The 19,370-nt window shown below is 41.0% G+C and overlaps 1 protein-coding gene across 1 annotated transcript in view; it reads right to left on the bottom strand.

Annotated features, from left to right (window-relative positions):
• FAM124A (family with sequence similarity 124 member A) overlaps positions 1-18,521 on the bottom strand; it is a 37,155-nt gene extending 18,634 nt beyond the window's left edge. The window contains exons 1-2 of the mRNA XM_067289672.1: positions 18,425-18,521; positions 7,940-7,971 (exon numbers count right to left, since the gene is read on the bottom strand). Of these exons, the coding sequence (XP_067145773.1) occupies positions 7,940-7,971; positions 18,425-18,483 (91 nt within the window). The 5' untranslated portion in view covers positions 18,484-18,521. The remainder of the gene's footprint in view (positions 1-7,939; positions 7,972-18,424) is intronic.
• Between the last annotated feature and the right edge of the window lie 849 nt (positions 18,522-19,370).

Consider the following 19,370-nt stretch of genomic DNA (forward strand, 5'->3'; position numbering starts at 1 on the left):
TGTGTACCTCCTGAAAAATCAGGAATCATCATCTGTATATGCTTGTGGGCAAGGCTGGGATGTAGGTGAGCCTGGGAGGATAATGGTGCTGTATGGTCAAATACCATAGCAAAACAGGAAGAGGTTGATTAAAAATTATGCAGCTGAGAGGGCAAGTAAGGGACTGAAGAGCAACAGGGCCTGCTGATGTTGCTCAGGGCAGATGATTCAAACTGAAATACGGGAAATTCCTTTTAAAAATAAGTAAAAGCTTTTTTACTGTGAGGGTGGTTGAACACTGGAGCAGGTCACCCAGAGAGGTTGGGGAGTCTCTGTCCTTGGAGATATTCAAAATCCAACTGGACAGGGTCCTGAGCAACCTGCTCTAGCTGACCCTACTTGAGCAAGGAGGTTGGACCAAATGATCTCCAGAGGTCCCTTTCAAACCCAACTATTTTGTGACTCACTACTAGACATTTTATCCTGTGTCAAGCATATGCTCCTTCATCACAGTGGAATTTGATGACAAGCAGTTACATAAACACATTTCTCACAGCTGAATACTGCTGGCAGCATGTGGCAATGACGTTTTCCTTCTTCACACAGCTGCAGTGGGAGACAGCATTGCCTGGCTATTGTCATGGTGCTAGTGGTAAAGGGCAAGACATGCAGAAGATGCTCACTGTATTTTCAGGAGCTGACATCTCCAATTTCACCCCAGTATAAAACACCTGACTCTGTAACACTGACAGACGCTGCAGGCTGAGAGTTCTAGATGATTTGGGCCCCATTTCCTCTTCCATTTTTTACATTTTAATTAGTCTTCTTTTTATAATACCTTCTGGAAATGCAACATGATGCTGGCAAGCCCACTGTAAATTGGTTTTACAGTTGTATTTACTACAGCCTCTTGCCAGCCATTGTAAAAGCATCTCAGTTCTCTGTGGAAATAAGAACCAATTTGCTATGATGTGCTTTTGTGTTGCAGTAAAAGAATATAATTATACCTTTACATTTATTAAATGATGTTGATTGAAGAAATAGACTTAGAATATCCTTAGTCCAGCAGTGCCTGGGACAGAACTGGTTTGAACTAACCAAGCATAAAGTGAACAACTGTATTACAAAACTTTTCTTCTGTAACAGATTTTTAAAGTCAAAAGTCTAACCCAACCCCTTTCTGCTCCTGGTTAGTTTTGATCACCTTTAACTGTTAAATGAAGGCAACCAGATTTTGAAATGACACATGAGTAAAGGGAGGCTATTTCTCCATATGCTATTGTTAGAGGCTGCCTATAAATCTGTGTATTATTGTAGCTGCTTAAGCTCCTGTAGGTCCCCTTATCCCTGCAACCAGGAAGGCCAAGTCTATTGTCTTTAGTGAAAAACTCCATTACTAGAAAATAAAGAAAAAAAGAACCCACTGGAAATTATTCTGCAGTGCCCATTTTGACAAATGTGATTGCTCAGTCCGAGTGCTTGGTAATAAAAATACTTAAGAATTAGATATAGGAAAATTTGTGGAGATACCCACATTGCTTTCTTGTACAAAATGTCTAGTTCTCAGGCTGGAACTTACATTTTCTTTTATTCAAGGATACTTTTTCTCTTCACATTTCCTTCCAACAATGGTTACAATATAAGGACTGGAATAGGGAAGAATAAGATTCTTGCCAGGTAACATCAAGAGCTAGAGGCCATGTCAGGAGAAAAAAGAAAAAAAAAAAGAGAAAACAGAAGGGGCAAAAGGGAAAGGGAGTGTGTTGTTGCACACACATGGTGTGAAAACTATTGTATAACCGCACCCTGAAAAGCTCTGAGCATTGATGGAAAGATGGCCTAATACTGACTCCTCGCAGTCTATCTGATGGACTACAGCTAAAACTGAGCAGCTTTTGCTGGGTCCTCAAAACGCAAGTGCATGCAAATACTAAATTTCTACTTCCAGTGTTAACACTGGATGCAGCAGCTACCTGACCTCACAGCAGGGTTCAAAGTAAAAAGAATTGCTCAAAATGAAAGCAGACAAGTACAGAACTGAGTCAGCAAAGAAGTATAATACAGCTTCAAGAAACCACAATGGTTTACCTCAAATTTAATCTATCTTTTGGGCCACAATTTTTTCCTATTTGAATATCATCACCTGACTAATTGTCTTTAATGAGAATTGCTAGGGGTCCAAATAAGACTGGGAATAAATCTGAAAGAAAAAGAACGTTAATGAGCGTATGACATCTTGGACAAGTTAACGGTGCATGCACACACACACAAGGTTTCAAGGCTCTTTTCATAAACAGCTATTACTGTAGTGCTGGTAATTTCCAGTTCCTCATGACGAGATCAAGTACAAGGATTCAGAAGTGAAGAAAATGGAGAGAGTAACTTTGGAGAACGTTACTCATTTGCTGTAGCCCTGTTCATCCATAACATTTTAGACCAATAATGTGAAAACAGCAACAAGGGCAGGAAGGAGTATAAGGACTGGCATATCCTCTCAGGCAAACAAATCACTCAGGAAATAAAATGCACTTTCCAAACGATCACCAGCCTATTTCAATCTACAGCTTACAAGTGGAGGTAAGATACAGCCTTAGCAACTCACTCTGCCTCTGGAATCAAGAATAATAGCAACCTTGCCCTTACTATCTCTGCATTTTTACAGAAGAGGACTGTCTCCACTCATTGCTGAGAAAACAGAGTCCGAAAACAGTTCAAGTGAGCTGATACAGATAGCACTGATAAAACACTGACCAAATTGCAAAACGAAGATCTGAATTTATGCTAACACAGGAAAAGAATATAAAACAGAAAATAACTGTATGGTAAATTTTGTTTGAAACGTGCTTGGTAACCTACATAGTTGTAAACCTGCCAAGAGAAACTGTCCTGTACTTAATTTTTAAAACCAGAACATGGGTGAAATTCCACGGGTTAGGAAGTATATGCAACACAGAAATAAAATTTTAATATCCCACCTCTCAGGTTTGTAGTCAAAGAATACAAACAATTTAAAAACACTGGGGAAGCTCTGAATCATTTCCCAGCTGCTAAATGAAAGGCAGGGGAGCTGGGGAAAGTGAATTATCAGCTATTCACCTGCAAAGCAGGTGAATGACAAGCCTTTTCCTTCATTGAGAAGTGCAGCATGAACCACAATGTGCTCCACTGTTTTACTATCTCAAATGCTCTACAGTTTGTCACAAACCTACATCTTATCCCATAAGGCTAGCTTTGCTCTTCATCTACTGACTTAGCTGAAAGAGTAAAAAAGTGTATCCAGGCAGCTCCCTAGTGATTGCATAGCTGAAAAATGTCAGGAGTAAAAAAAAAAAATAATAATAATCACTTACTTTCACAGTTATTTCTAACACAACCTGGTAAAATTGGCTCCAGATCTGACAGATATTTCAAACATTACAAATGACAAAAATCTTGCTTCAAAACTCTCACTTCAGTTCGAGTCTTTCTGAATACCCATTATTACAAATGCAACGGCTATGCAGAAGAGGAAATAAGCATTTTCCATCAAAACTTGTCCTCTCTCTTTGAAAATCATCCCTGAAAAACAGAGCTCAAAACAACTTGAAGATAATTAAAATGACGGTGTGCAGAGACTGTTGCCTATTGTGTTGACCAATACTAGTTATTTCTTTGTGATTCAAAATGTCTTTATCCAAATGCCTCCTCTGGTCTTTAGATTTTATAATAGATATTATGTACTTTGGGTAAAGTCTCTTCTATGTATGTAAAGGGTCTAGCGCAATTGCCTCTCATATGTGATTAGAGATCCCTAATGGTAATTGAAAGCAGTAGATGAAAATATGAATAAAAAGAAGCTTATTACATTTCTTGATTAATGCATGGCAGACCAAAGAGCAAAACATCCTATTAAGAAGCACACGTTCTGGTAAAGAACAATGGAGAAGTGGGCTATACACGTAATTGGGAAGAAAAAAAAAAGTCAAATTAATCTAGCACTTCTCTTCCATGACACTACATTGCTGAACCTTTCAAAGCTGTAATACCTAAAACGAAAGCATCTTGTAGACAGATTTGCTTGGCCTATTTACTCTGCTCAACACGGAAAGAAGTAGTGGCACACTGTTGCCTTAGCAACAGCCAGAGCAGGCATGGCAGATGAACAGCAGCATTTTCTTAGAGATATACAAAGAGATATACTCTGCAAACTTTGGTACTCTTTTCTGAAGTACTTGCTATATGAACCCGCAAACGTGAGACGAATGCTGCTGCCAAAAAGCGTTCTTGGTTACCCAAAGCTGGGACATAAGAGGAAAGAATAAGAGAACTGAGATGCGGCTTAAGACCAAAGGCCCAACAAACCCGCCAGCCAGGCCTTTGAACTGGTGAGGCATTACTTCTCCCACAATAACCGGTGCCATTTGCTTAGTGAAAAAAGTACTAGAAATAAAGCGTGCATGGATTGCCATATAGCAGCCTATGAGATTTTGCTTCTGACCTTGGGGGGGGGGGGGGCTCCTCCTCCCCCAGGTCAAGGGTTCCTATATACTTTTGCACTGGTGCAAAATCCTGCAGTTTGTTCAGCTGCTGTCCCCACGGTGAGTGATGTAGGCATCTGTACTTAATTCACCTGCCAAATCTTTCCTCGCCTTTTCTTTGGCATGCCCGTGGAAAACCTTCGTCCGGGGGAGTTCATCCAGAAATTTACCAGCCAGAATGGGTTATTCATTTATTAAACACGAAAACCTGAGCCTCATTGGTACCTCAGAACAAAACCTCTGCAAAACCAAATTAGCCTATAATCCTTCTGGTTTAGATAACTCCACTTCATAAGAACAGGGGCTTCAGATGAGGCAGCTGTAGATAATGGGGATTCTTTGCCTTTTCATTTATGATAACTTATTTTATATTACATTTGGACCTAAAAGAACCATTGACTGGAACGCTTTCTGTACTACAAATGATATCACTTTCCGAATCTTTTCCCCAAAGAACTTAAAATGGCCAAACAATGGGGTTCTTTAATATCTCTTCCTCAATTATATTTTCTTCAAATGCTTTCAAATACATTATACCCCCTAATTGCCAGCCTCTGAGATGAAAGTAATTCTATTTTACTTAAATTCTTTTATGTAACTGTTATTGTTGCTCTTGCACTGTCTGACCAAATTGACCACACAAACCACAAAATTAAATACTGCTACTTGTGAAGCTGCATCAATATAATTTGTCTTGGAAGCAGAAAAGAGAAAGAAAGAGACAGTCCTGTCTCCTGAACTTTTGTGTCTTTGCTGGAATGATGATGCATCTTTGTACTGACAAATTACTGGTGTTGAAATGTAATTGTAATCCCCATATGTTCTCAACACCTTTGGTCAGTAAGACAGTAAGGTGACCAGAAGTAACATGACAGACTGTAGCTGGCATACAACTAAAAATTTCTTGTACAAACAGCTAATTTAATAAAAATGAAGACTTACAAATTTGATTTGTTACATTTATAAAAAACACAGCAGTCACACAAGGTTGGTAATAGATCAAAACCTAACTTTTAGATGAGAAATACTTGACCTTAAGCCTTGTCTTGTGGACATGTTTGCCAAATAATTGCTCTTACTGGGCAAATAATTATGAGTCACTGCCCAGAAAGTGAGAGAAGCTGGCAGCATATTCACCTACCCATCACCAAAAACTGTGAGCTGGGAGGATGGAGGTACACACATTGGGTAACCAATCAAATTCAAAATCCTTTTACTATCATGGAAAAAATTGGTTGAATGGATTTTGCCTCCCAATTATTTCAAGAATTATACCTGCCAGCAGGAAACCAGAAATATTTAAATGACAAAATTTAGAGAGAATTCAGTGCAGCTTTTTTCTTTCTCGAACACACATACGCACACACAAAGCAGAAAATAGACAGCAAGCTCCCTGCTAGTCACATCAGCTCAGGAGGCAGACATTAAGAATACTGTCTGATCCAACTCTTGTTGAAATCAATAAAAGTCCTCCACTGAAGACTATGGGAGATGGAAAATAACCTCTCTGTTTCAGCCAGAATGTGTGAACAAAGAGAAAGTACAGCTTGCTTTTCCTCTGATTTTCATGGTGATTAAAGATCCAGATTATAAAATATGATTCGTCATCTCTGTTTCAGCCAGAATGTGTGAACAAAGAGAAAGTACAGCTTGCTTTTCCTCTGATTTTCATGGTGATTAAAGATCCAGATTATAAAATATGATTCGTCATCTCTGAATTTTTGACCCGTTTGCTTGGAATAAATAAAGCTCATGCTTATGTGTGAATCAGGGAGACAGACATCACTCTGCACCTTTACAAGAGAGTTGCTAGTAATTGTGCTTAAATAAGCATTATGAAAATGGTTGGACCGGGGAGACAGAGGACTGAAAACGCACGTTGTGAAATTCCTATTGATAGAAATGAAAAAAAGTCATTTTGCACTAGCAAGAAAGAAAGAAAAAATAACGCAGCTAGTAGGTTTCATCTTTTATCAGTCGGTTAACTTGAAACTCAACTGGTTTATGATAAACATCTAGAAAGGTTAGACACTCACTAGAGCATCTACTATCTTTAAAATCAAAGAAATGCCTCAAAGAATGAGCTCTCAAGTGCTTCCTCGGCATCAGCTTACAGGAAGAGTTCAATCATTTCTGCAGCCCCAGCTGTAATGACATTCATCATTACAGATTCATTGGGTTGGAAAGACCCTTTCACACTGGCCAAACCATGTTTATGAATTTTTTTCTCATTTTGTCTTGTATTCTTAAAACACTAATATTTGACTTTACACATGGCTCTTAACTTGGCCATGAACATCCAATCAGTTTAATTTATATATTGTTTCTAGACATAGTTCCAGGAAGAGCAGGAATTTGTCAATGAGAAGAGCTTTACTGTCTCAATGAGAACTCAGGATCTTTTTGTTAAAAGGTGACAGGAGGCAGTACAGCTGGAAGTGAAATCCTGTGCCAGTGCAACCATACCATTTCTGATCCTGAACTTCATGAGTTGGCTTATCACTGCACAGCACTGACTTATGCTATTTAGACATATCCCTAAGATAAGAGTCTTCCCCCATAGGCATTTCTAATGCTTCCCCCCCCCTTCCCTTCGGACTGCTCTTTTGGGAGTTAATTTGGTCCTTCCCCTCCCTTCTGCCCATCTGGCCCATCCTGCAGAAATCCTCATAGGCCTGGAAAGGGACTAGATCCATAAAGAAATATAGTGTCCATTTCTTTATTGCTTGGAAATAGGAGACTCATCTCATTGATTTCCTTTGCATTCTCCATGAAATCCACGACAGAGATGAGGACAAAATCACCTCAACAGGAGTCATTACAGCAGTGCCAGTGTTTTTGCACCTAAGAACTAATTTTCTAACTAAAAAACTAATTTCAGTTAAAAATGATTAGCTGAAAGGGTTTTGAAATCTTTGGCTGACAAGTCTCTCCTAAGCTGATATTTTCTTAAGGAAACAGGCTCAAGCAATCATACTCTCTGTCATTGCCTTCTCTTCCCCAACCAAGTAACTTTTGAACTGTTTGCCAACTTCAACAAAACTGACAGAAGGGTAAAGATTTCAAAGATGACGAGTCTTCCATGAACTTCATGAAAACAAACAACTGTGTAAAAAAGACAGACAGAAATGTGTGTCTCCCATTGAGGGAAAGCCTATCATATTGTTAAACATTACAGAATCCACACAGGAGCAAACAACAGAAAAATACTTCATAAATGCTACCATTCATGGAACAGCTATTGACTTTCTTTACTTCTTCTGCCTCACTCTTTAAACATACAACAGTTGGTAATAAACAGAAAGATAAAAGGACCCAGGACTTATCCCCATAACAAAACCTGTAGTTTTCTCCCATTAACATTAGGCTGATGTTAATAAATAGTAGCAATGGAAAAAAAAAAGGTGAAATTCCATTTTTTAAATTCTCAAAATTATACTCACTGCTGGTAGAAGACATACGGCTGTACTCAGACCTGCAAGACAAAGATTTTGGTTAAACAGGGCTAGGTATCTAAAACAGATAATAAAAATGTATCAAATCTAATTTACATCACATTAAAATAGTTTAAAGCCCATTTAGTATTATTTTTATACTAAGATAATAACTGGAACAGGTTTTGAAAATGGCCTCAGAAAAACTGGCATCTTGCAGAAATGATAAAAGCATCTACATAGACTAAGTAAAGCAAGCAGGTTTTAACTAGGGATGGGGGAGGCTATTTATATCACCCAACTTTGGACAAAAAATTAGAGCTCAAAAGGCTCTCTGTAAGAAAAGAAACAGGCTGCTTCAGACACAGGTTTAGAGCTGAAGTCTGCCAGATTTTGACCCCCTTCTCCATCTTCCTCATCTTATATCCTCTAAAAGCTGCTTTGCAGCTAATCTTTTTTAAGACAACTCTATATAAAGCATAGGATTTTTATTGTCCTTTGGACACAACTGATAGGGAAAACAAAAATGAGTACTGAAAAAAGAACATTTACATTATTTAGGTTATTATTTAGATTATGAAGAATTTTGCTTAAAGAAATCCTTTTCCTCTTCACGTCATCACTCAGCAAAACCATAGGCCAAAGATTCTACTTCAGTGCATACTGGATTATCCATGACAATGCTAAGTATTTTGAGCAGTACTGCACTTTATTTTGCAGCTGCATATAACTCCAAACTTTTGAAAACCCAGTTCTGGGCTGATTAAAACTCACAAATATGGCCCATTTATGCCCTAAAGATTCAGAAATACTAAAGTAAAAAAATATGCCAACACAGACTGTATTTTTTTATCCATTTCCATTTGTGAGGCCCTACGTATCTTGGTGTTGGAGTTCACAGCCACACACCATCAACTCCACTATTCTCTGGGTCCCCCAGATAGACCCCTCTCTCCAGAGCTCTTTGCCGTGATTAGCTTCTTGCATGTATGCCCTGGAATGCCCTGAACAGAACAGGCAAGCTGTTCAGGGAGCCATAACACAGTGCTTGGATTCAAACTTAAATGCTTGTTTTATATAAACAATCACAACAAGTTTGCAATATTGCTTTAAATGAAAAAAACATGTGAACCTGGACTCCTAAGGTATTTGTCTGGAAACAGATACCATCCAGGCATATTCCCAGGATACCTTCATACTTCATGCTCTCTGGCATCCAAGGGAATAAAGGCCATCAACCCCATGTATTCATCGTGACTACTTTAGGTTTTAATATGGATGTATCTCTGCAGGAGGAGAAAAGCACTTGCTGTCATCCCTGTATTTCATAACCCTCCATTTGGCATGCAGTCTCCTGCGGGTCAGATGCTAAAGACTGCTTGTTCAGGTGAGAAAAAGAACAAGGCATTACCTCCAACTCTTCTTGCCCATCCAGCTTGACCAGTCAGAGGTGGCACAATTTGAATTTTTAACACCACTAACAGCAAAAGATATCCACCAATACCACCAAGTACCATGAGGCTACTGAAGCTTTTGAAAGAGGTCTGTGCAGTGCTGGGGAGAAGAGCTGCTGATGGGAACTTGCAACTCAGTCTTGTTCTCTACCCTTTACTAAACCCCCAATCACTGATAATGTCAGGGAGCCAAGAAATATCTCTACGTCACACATGGCAGAAACTACAGAATCAGGTGGTTAGGAGTCCCTCTCATTCGACCTGTATATACCTGCTACACAGAACCTTCTCCCTGAATAAAACGTTACCCCTTAACCACACGTCCCCCAGGACCCTTGCACAGCTGGGAAAGAGCAGGAAGGGAGAGCATCCCTTGTCTTCAGCCCTCTCCTTCCCACTTCTGCCAGGATGAAAGGCCATGTACACTGACCCAGTCCAGCTCTGGGCACGGTCCAAGGGGAAGAGACGCTGTGGGCTGGCTAGCTACTGCTGCGTGGACCATAAAACTGCATGGTATTTCCATCAGCTAGTCATGCTGGTATCATTTGGCACCCCGTATATTTGGGATGGTATTACAACTGCGTAACATGTCAGTCTTCACAAGCCCACAGGCAAGCAATATACATCCAGCTGCCTCCGAGCATCCCAAGCAAGGATTCAGTTAGTCTGCTCTTCTGTTTGGAAAAAGCCTAAGGCTGTCCTTCAATGTATCTGTGTTCAGCAGTTGGTGGCTAATTTAATACAAATCCACATTGCTTATATTTTAGACACGAGCAAGACAACATTTTGTCTTTTGCTTACTGTGAGCAGAAGCAGCCTTCTATTACTTCACGCTGTTACTTTATTATCCCAGAATGCTGCAGGCGCATTATAGGACACTGAGAATTAATGAGTCCTGAACCAAGGAACTGACATTCTACATACAAGCAGTACAAGAGGAAAAATAAAAAGATGGGGCATGAGGAAGGAGGAGACAATGGTGTGCTCAGAGACTAATTACACAGACACATTTTAATAGGCTTTAGTTTTGTTTTTTTTTTGTAATTCTAATATGGTTCAAGCTAATATTTAATTCATGTTTGTTGCATAACTGACACATACAGAATTAAAAAAAAAAGATAATTAAGCTCAAAGGCTTACGTTAACCTCGGATGCGTAAATGAGGACTGTACTCTCCCTAAGCTCCCTCTACAGTCAATAACAAGGGAGGTATGAAGCGCCTCTCTCTCTCTCTCTCTCCCTGTTGTCTGAAGAGGAAACCTACAGAAAGTACACTCCTAATCTGGGACCCTCGGCTACATGCCTAAAATTGAATGGCATGAATATGCATCTCTCTATGTACTCTCAGTGGCAACCTGAATCACTTTTAGTCCTCCGATTCCTTTCTCTTCTTGAATTTTATTTGAGTTGAATCTAGTCCTTAGAGCAAAACTGACAGTGTTAATAATAAAATCCTTGCATTTTCAAAATATTAGCCATTAATCATTCAGATTCATGACCTGCACTGGTAAGTTGCCTACAAAACAGAAAAAAGTACATTTTTTACTTTTTTCTCATAGTCAATTGTTTAGGATATTGGAATCTTAAGTTCCAAAGTCTTTTAAGCTTTTCAGACTACTGTACCCAATAAATATTACATTTGACATGGTCATGCATTAGAAAAATTAAATATAGAAATAAACATCTCCAACATCATGTAGGCCTCTGGACATCAAGCATTTCTGTTCCTTCCAATTCTTTCCATCTCTCTTTTAAACAGCCCAAGTACATACTTCTATCAGTTCCCTTGGGAGATGATTCTCTCATTAGGATAATTAAACAGCAAAGCACTCGATGACTTTAATGGTTAAAGACCGGGGCCATACTGCTCAGAAGTTCCAGGGCAATTAGGAGGTTTTGCAGCAAGCTATTTCCCTTTATAGGCACATAATGAGGAAAGATATGATCAAAAAGAGTATCAAAGCAGCAGGAGGTATTGAAAGGAGGGCTCATTGCTCAGTCAAAAGATACTTCAGTCTGCAAAGAATTCACGCTGAATGGTCAGCCCACCAGCAAGGACGAGTTGTGAACATGTCAAGAAACATTAAAACAGGAATGTAGAAGTTTGAGAGAAATGTGGGACCTAGGCTCCCACTGGAGTTGAAGGATCAGGGTGGTACATTATCGTAGGGCGTTAGACCTTATGAGCACAAAAGAACCAGAGCAGTTCTCCAAGATCATCATGCCCTACTCACTGCCAATTAGCAATACAGAACCTCAAAATACCCAAAAAGGAAAATACCTCACTGAGTACTAGCAAGTAGCTGCTAGCACAACTTGCAGTTATTTAATAAGATACCTAAAAATACCATAAACCCCTGCTTCTTTGGTCAAGAAACACTACTATCTTACATCTCTTTGAATCACAGAAGCAATATAGCTACATCAGGGTGGTTCTGTGCTTGGGTTACTTAGGCCTGCTGATCAATCACGGCCCAGTATCACGTTAACATGGCTATACTGGTGACATCTATGCTAATAAATGAATGTGCCAAAGAGAATTGTCTGGGACTGAGGCCAACTGCCATGAAACAGCCTGTGCCATTAAAACCTCCTGACTTCCTAAAGAGACTGGCTGCGTCCGAACAGCCTCCTGGGAACAGTCCCTGGCCCATGGTAAAACACATCCAGGAATTATGTGGGAGAGGGCTGGTGGGCCTGCCCAAACTGATGCCATGAACCATTCGAGTGTTCAACAATAGGGACAACTCTGTTTCAGTGGTCAGGAACTCTTCCAAGTGCTGTTTAATGTACTGATATAGATACAACTAGAGTTTCTGAGCAAAACAACATCTCCACAAGGCACACTGCTGTGTAAAATGAACATATGTCTCAAGTTATTTCTAACACAATACTCCACAACAATATGCCCAAGGTCCCCACTGCCAGAACTCCTTAATCCCCTAGAAAAATGAAATTCTATATGGTTCACTAGCTTTTCTGTTGTCTGCATCCTTAGCTTGCCTAGGATTGATGGTATGGCACCTGTTGGAGTCACACTTTTTACCTGCCTTCTCTACCTAGGAAATAATGCATTTAACAGCTTCTTTGCCTTCCCTCCCCAAGAAAGTGTTCTACAGGGCACATGGGAGGGTTTTATAGCAGTTAAAGCACAGTGTGTGAGTCAGGAGATTTAAGTTTGTAGTTCTGTCACTGGTTTCTTCTCACCATATTCCTGTGGGTTGGATTACAATCTGTTTCACTGATATAAATCCAAAGCAAATCCATTACCTTCATCACACTTCTACTTCTGCAATCAAGACTACTGCAATGGAATAACTTAGAGCAACTTGTCTCAAAATGAGCTGTTCTGGATTTCTAGTAGAGTGAGTGAGCTAAATCAGAGAATGGACTCCCATGCCTCAATTGTAGCTACCATACTGGGGAGCTTATTAGCAACAACAGTGTTTGAGGCCCCAAGCAAGAGACATCATCACCGGCATCATCACATCATGCTAAATTGTCATTTACAATCTTTCAAATGTATCAGGCAGGTATATGCGTTAGTATACTTGCCTTTGCGCCTCATTCACTACTCGGCCACACATCATTGTCCAGAAGGATGCATCAGGACTCAGCTAACACACACCAGGGCATCCAAAATATTTGGCAACCCTCGCTATCCTCTGAGAGCCCTGGAGCTCTTAATTAAGAGCAGAAGCTGCCTAAATGATTCACTGATACCAAATGCCTGACTTTCCCACAGCTAGCAGAGGTGAAGCTCGTTCCCTGCTGGAACCAAGCCACCACAGATATCAGCACAGATCTCCTGGCCAGCAGAATGTGCTTTAAAGCCTACTTACATGTTGCTTTCAGTGACTAACCCCAGTGCAACACACTACCAGGTCTTCTGCCAGAGGTTCAATCAAATAGTTACACTCTGCCAATTACATCTGATTAGAAATGGTGCCTCAACCTCAATTTGTGACAAAAAGCTCAATTTTATATTATTTGGTTGTCAAATCACAGACAATTTGTATATCTTGACATGTCCAGAGTGATGGATATATGGAAAGTTAATGTCCCAGAAAAAAAGAAGAAACCCTAAGGTTACAAAAAAAAAAAAAGCCCTTAAAATAGGTTTCAGCAGCAGTGATTTGTATTCCCGTGTTTCACATAAATGGATGCAATATGTGACAAGAGACTGACGTCTCATACTGAGAGAATATCACACAGATGACAAAGTCATAAACGTTGAATCCCTTCCAGCTAGAAGGATGAAACAAAGGCAAGAAAACAACAACAAAACAAAAAAGCTGTTTGATATTTTAAACTGCCCATTCTGACTGAGGACATACATGAATTAGAATACTCTAAATACTTTTAAGTGGATACACCCTCTTTTCTATAGGCTACTTTGACTTCAATTAACAACTGTATTTTTCTGTTTTAGAATCTCACAGTTTACAGAACTGCAACAAAGAAAGGATTTTTTACCTTTTTAACTGATAAGTGAGCACAGGCTGAAATAGTTGTGGTGATTTATCCAGGGTCTCACTGGCAGCTATTGCACAGTCAAGAAATCAACATAAGCTCTGTAGAAATTAACTTAGGGAATTTATAACCACAGGGGGAAGGGAAAGGGATGGAACAAACCCCCCAAATAATAACCACAAACAAACAGAAATGGAATTTGCTTAATATATGTTAAAAATTAACTGCTGTACAGTGCACAGAGTCCTAAGCATGAAATACCTTTTGATCCTTCATTTTGAAATGGATCTCTATATATAGTTGAGCTATTCCTTGGCAGTTGTGGGCTACCAAATAAATACTACAATTTGCCTTCTTCCTAAAATTTGGCAAATACTCAGCAAACAGAAACTTAAATATAGAGGTTTTAACTTACACAGGAAAAAAAAAAAAAAGTACTTCAATAGTGTCTCCCCACTTCTTCTAAAAAAATTAATGAATTGTTTGAAATACAAGTGGAAAAGCTCTTTAAGTTGCTATTTCAAATAATTTAAGAGAAAGCTAGAAGTTAGCTTTTAATAATTTCAAACAATTAAGGAAGGAAGGGAAAAATTAGATGCTTGGTAAACTTTGGCATTACTAGTAAGCTAATTATTAAAGCGTTAACTCTTAAAGGCATTGTTTTTTATACCTCTATAAGGGAACAAGTGAGGTTCTGCTGGGAATTGTCACATGTATCAAAGTCTTCATTAACGACAGCTACCTCACTGAAGTGTTGCACTTAGTTAAGGCATATACATTTGATAAATAGCAGAGAGCATTCCTATAGAAAAAATCCTGAAACACAGGCAGCTGGACCCAAACACAGTTTAGGAATCAAAATGTAAGGCTTTATGTCTTAGAAACTACATGATTTCGACATTCATTATGCTTCACTCTGGATCTCAATTGCGAATACAATGAGTTCAACTCACACTTCACCACTGACATCAGTGACAGCAAGAATCTGTCCCATGCTTCAAAATTATATGCCTAACAACTTCTAAAATTTTTTTTAGTTTATGTCAGTTTGAGTATTTCACCTCAGAGATAAGGAATGACACACAAAACTGTTTTGCTATTTGGAGTACGGATAGTGAAATAAAATTTGCATGGTTTGTAAAAGAAGAAAACTTGAAAATGCACATTTCTACAACTCATTCTCTTAAGCAGTTTAATATTAAATTTCTAGCATTTTTTCATTATAATTTATCTACAATTCTTTAAACATATATTCCTCCTCCCTTAAAATTCTTTCTTCCATGTTTTTCCCTGTTTGCTTTCTAATCAAAGAAAAAAGAAAAGACCAAATTCTTCTTTCTAGAAGTTCAGGTTTTATGGTACGAAATCACTGATTAAATTATTACCACAGGAAGTTGTCTGTGGCCCATAGTTCTGGGCTATAAGATTTTAGTAACAAATGAAATTAAGTTTTTATACTAAAAAGCCCCAAAATAAATTTCCCAAGAAAATATACTGTGTACAGCCAAAATCTCTAAGACCAAGGATAGTGAAACTCTTTCAAATCTCATTAATAAACAGTCAATATAAACTATTTAGCTTATATGTGTTATTCCCTTTATTTAGGTACTTGACAACAACACCTCAATCCATTCTTATTGGATTCTGTAACTTAAAATACACTATTTTTGTTCTGCAGCCTCTTTGTCATTCCTATCTACTGAGGCAAATGCAGTAATATGAAGATATCTTCTAATGGATTGATAAAATGAGGGTTTAAAACTGTAACTGATCTTTTCTGTAGCACAGTTTTGCCTGCTCTGTAGCTGGAAGCCACAGCAAAACCTTAAGAGACATATGCCATTTAGAGCATTTAATGTATTAGATTTTCTAGTTGCTATAAACAGTTTCAGTGCTACAGATTTCATATAAGAGCTCACACATCATTATATACCATTATCAAGATGACAATGGCTTGCAGTGGCTGGATTTACTATATAGTCACTATACGCTACTGTTCATTGAGTGACAGAAAGAGACCACTTGATGTAAAACTGTTACTGAATTACCTTGACAGTTGTCTCTCCTAATACAAAGGACATTCATTGGATGATGGCTGAACTTCAGAACATTCGATTCTTCTTTTTTTTTTTTTTTTTTAAACCATTGGGTAATTGGAGAACAAGAAAAACAGTTCGGTTCAGCAATAGTTATTACTGGACTTAAATAAAAGGCAGATCTTCACTAAGAAGAAAAAGCAAGTGCTGTGAACAGTTGGTTTGGTGAGAAAACTGAAATATAAACATTGTGAAAGAGACATAAGCATTATGTTTATCAGACTAAAATAGCTGCTAAACAGAACGAAAAATAATAATTGAAATGTAGAGGTGGTTTTTTTTTTTTCTTCAAAATAAACTTCAGTGAAAAGCACTGCAGTTATTAATTACCATATGTCATGATTAAAATTCCTCAAACAGCCTCTTCTGCTAAACTACACCTTTTAGTGTCAAGCCTGTGACAAAGATGCTTCATAAAATCATCAGCTCTAACACCTCATCAGCACCAGACATAAGCAGCTGTCTTGCAGGTCACTAAGGTCTAAAGGCTAATGTCACCATCTGGGTCAAATCCTTCCAAGTGCCCCTCCCAACAAAATGCAGGTTTTTCTATTCCAGATAAACTCAGCAAATTAAGAGTGACTTGACCCATCAAGGATTTTTTGAGCTTTCAACCAGCCATGAATTCACTGATTATTTTATCCACATTCCCCAAAGATGAACTAAAAAACTGTTGTCCCAAGGACTAGAAAGACCTGGATTTTTTCCTTTATGCTGATGTCACATAAAACATTTTAAAACTTTCATCACTAGGTGTGTCCACAATACTGCAATAATTTACAGTGAAAGGAAAAAAGGTCCACAGCTTTGCAGATGACAGAACAGTTTAAAAACTTTTTTGATTAGAACGAATGGCTGGATGTATGAAAAAGACTGTAATATTCCATTTTCATATAAAACTTCAAAAAAGATTATAACATTGCTACTTTAGTTTGGGTACAGTGCCACCACTTTGCAACCAAGAATTAACTTTACAGTTCTATTTTGCTCTCAGTCTCATACTCGAGCACAGTACCCTGACAAACAGTAGGTACTTTTATTTACTTGTATCAGTTTGAGATAAGGGTACTCCCTTTACCCTGAATCTCAGCATGTGCTGTTACAGTAGCAAGGTAGACGGGGTCAAAGAAAGAATAGGAATGCTGTCTGACCCTGTCTATATGTTACACCCTTGTGCCCATGGGGCAGTCAGACTGCAGACCAAGGGAGAAAGACCAGGCGAGGAGCCAGGAGGACGACAGCTGGGAAAGCCGGGATGGAGAACGAAGACCTAGGAGAGAACGCAGTAAAGGGAACAGGCAATCTCCTTTTGTCCCTCTGGAACTGGAGAATGAGCAAAGACTCACTGCTGTTCCTGACAGGACAATGTGGCAGCTGCATGTAAAATGGGCTGGAAAGAGCTCCCCTCTCTCCACCACAGACACAGGCTGGAAGTGGGACCTGCAGTTGGCCAGAACTGGGGATCCCATGGCTCATCCTTGCAGCCCTGTGATCTTAGGGCAAGTCATCCAACTTACAAACACACTGTACCTCTGGCAGCTGGAGCCAGATAAAACTCTCCTTGACTCTTGTATGACACTTGCAGGTTGAACTGTCACTCTCCCTGCCTCTTATATATCACTTACAGGTCAGAAAAATACCAGCAAAGCTTATGGCACTTTGTAGGTCACTGTGGTGAGAATCATGAGAGCAGCAATCCAGTTTTGGGGTACTACAAACCTAACCTGCCTCTGTGGCTCTCTGATAGTGCTTCCAAGGACTCAGCCTGGCTGCTTGATGCTGGCCAGGCGTTTCTGCCACAAGGGCGGATGGAAGATGGTGGCAGGCTGGAGCAGGCACGTTTCCAGCCATCCTTAACACAAGTTATCCAGGGACACGGAGGGATGGGGCAGAATCAAGACCCGCACATGGTGCTCTGGGACCTGCCAGCAGCCCACGAAGCACAGTGCCGGGCTGCACTGGTGAGGCCACGGGAGGTGGCTTGGGGCTCATGCTCGAAACACAGGACCCGTGGCACCTTCGCATCTTGCTCCCCACGTGTAAAACGAGGATGACGGGGAGCTTTTCCCTGTCTCGACCGCAGCAGAGGACGGACCGCCGGGGCCTCTCAAGCACAGTGATCCTCCGGGGCAGGAGCCCTCCCTGTTCCGCAGGGGATCGCGCGGGCCCAGGCGGCGGCCGCCCCGGAGGGGCTGGATGGGCCGGGGGGGGGGGGTGAAAGAAAGCTAAACGCGAGGGGTGCTGCCCGGTCGGCAGGCAGGGAGGGAAATCCCACCGCCGGCCGCTGTGCGCCGGGGCACAAAGCCTGCGAGGCAACACCCCCACCCCCGGCCCGGCCCGGCCCGGCCCCGTCGCGGGGCCGCTCGGCGGAGGGCGCCAGCAACAAGTGCAGCCTGCGGCCGCAGGGGAGGGGAAGGCGAGGGGCAGCCCAGCGCGGGGGGCGCCGGCCACCCGGCGACGCACTCACTCACCCGCCCGTCTCGGCTCCCGAGTCCACGCAGTCATCCTCGCCGCCGGCCTTCTTGTCCATGGCGGCGGCATCAGGGCTCCATGCCCGCCTGCGGCCGCTGCCGGCGCTGCCTCTCCCGCGCGGCCGCCGCGACGCCGAGCCCGCCCCCCCGCTCCGCTCCGCCCCGCCACGCTCCGCCCCGCCCCCCGCGCCGCCCTGCTGCGGGGCGGGGCGGGGCGGGGCAGGGCGGTGGCGCGCGCCCCGCCCTCCAGCCGTTAACGGCCGCGGCGGTCGCGCGCGTGGTGCGCTAGGAGCCGTGAGGGGGCCCTCGGCGGGACGGGGAGTGTCGGCCTCGCGGGGGCCCCCAAATGCCCCCATCTCGCCAGCAAAATACCTCGGGGCACCCTTGTTTCGCTCACACGTGTTGATGGAGCGCCCTGTTCCAGTCGTATGTTAGAAACTCCTCGTGTATCATTGCATTTTAGGAAGTAGCAACGTCATTATATCACTGTTATCTTTCCAGTAGAAAAAAGGGCTAAGAGGCATGGTGCCTAGTCCTCGCTATCCATCTATTTTCATTTTTGGAATATGTGCTGTTACTGTTTTTTATTTGAAGTCTTGGGCTGTGCTGAGCTTTCTGTAGTCTCCCTATCACCTGGCACTTACTCATTATATTAAATGTAATTATTTTGAAATTACATGCAGAAGTGGACAGGGAATGGCTTTCCAGCCCTGTGAGAATTTCTGTAATAATGAAGAAAAAAAATATTCTCCCCTGAGGCAAAAAGAGCTTTGTGAATGCTTCCAGGGAAGAAATACTGATGTAGCAAGACTTAACCACTGGTGGGGCAATTGTGTTCAAAAAGAAGGGAGTGAAGTAAAAAGCAGCAGATGGGCTCCTGTATTCTGCACGTCTCCTGCACACCAACCTGTTTTGTATTTGATGGTGGGCACTTCTTGTTTTCTCA

The sequence above is a fragment of the Apteryx mantelli genome, chromosome 1 (assembly GCF_036417845.1).
Source record: "Apteryx mantelli isolate bAptMan1 chromosome 1, bAptMan1.hap1, whole genome shotgun sequence".
Lineage (NCBI taxonomy): Eukaryota > Metazoa > Chordata > Aves > Apterygiformes > Apterygidae > Apteryx > Apteryx mantelli.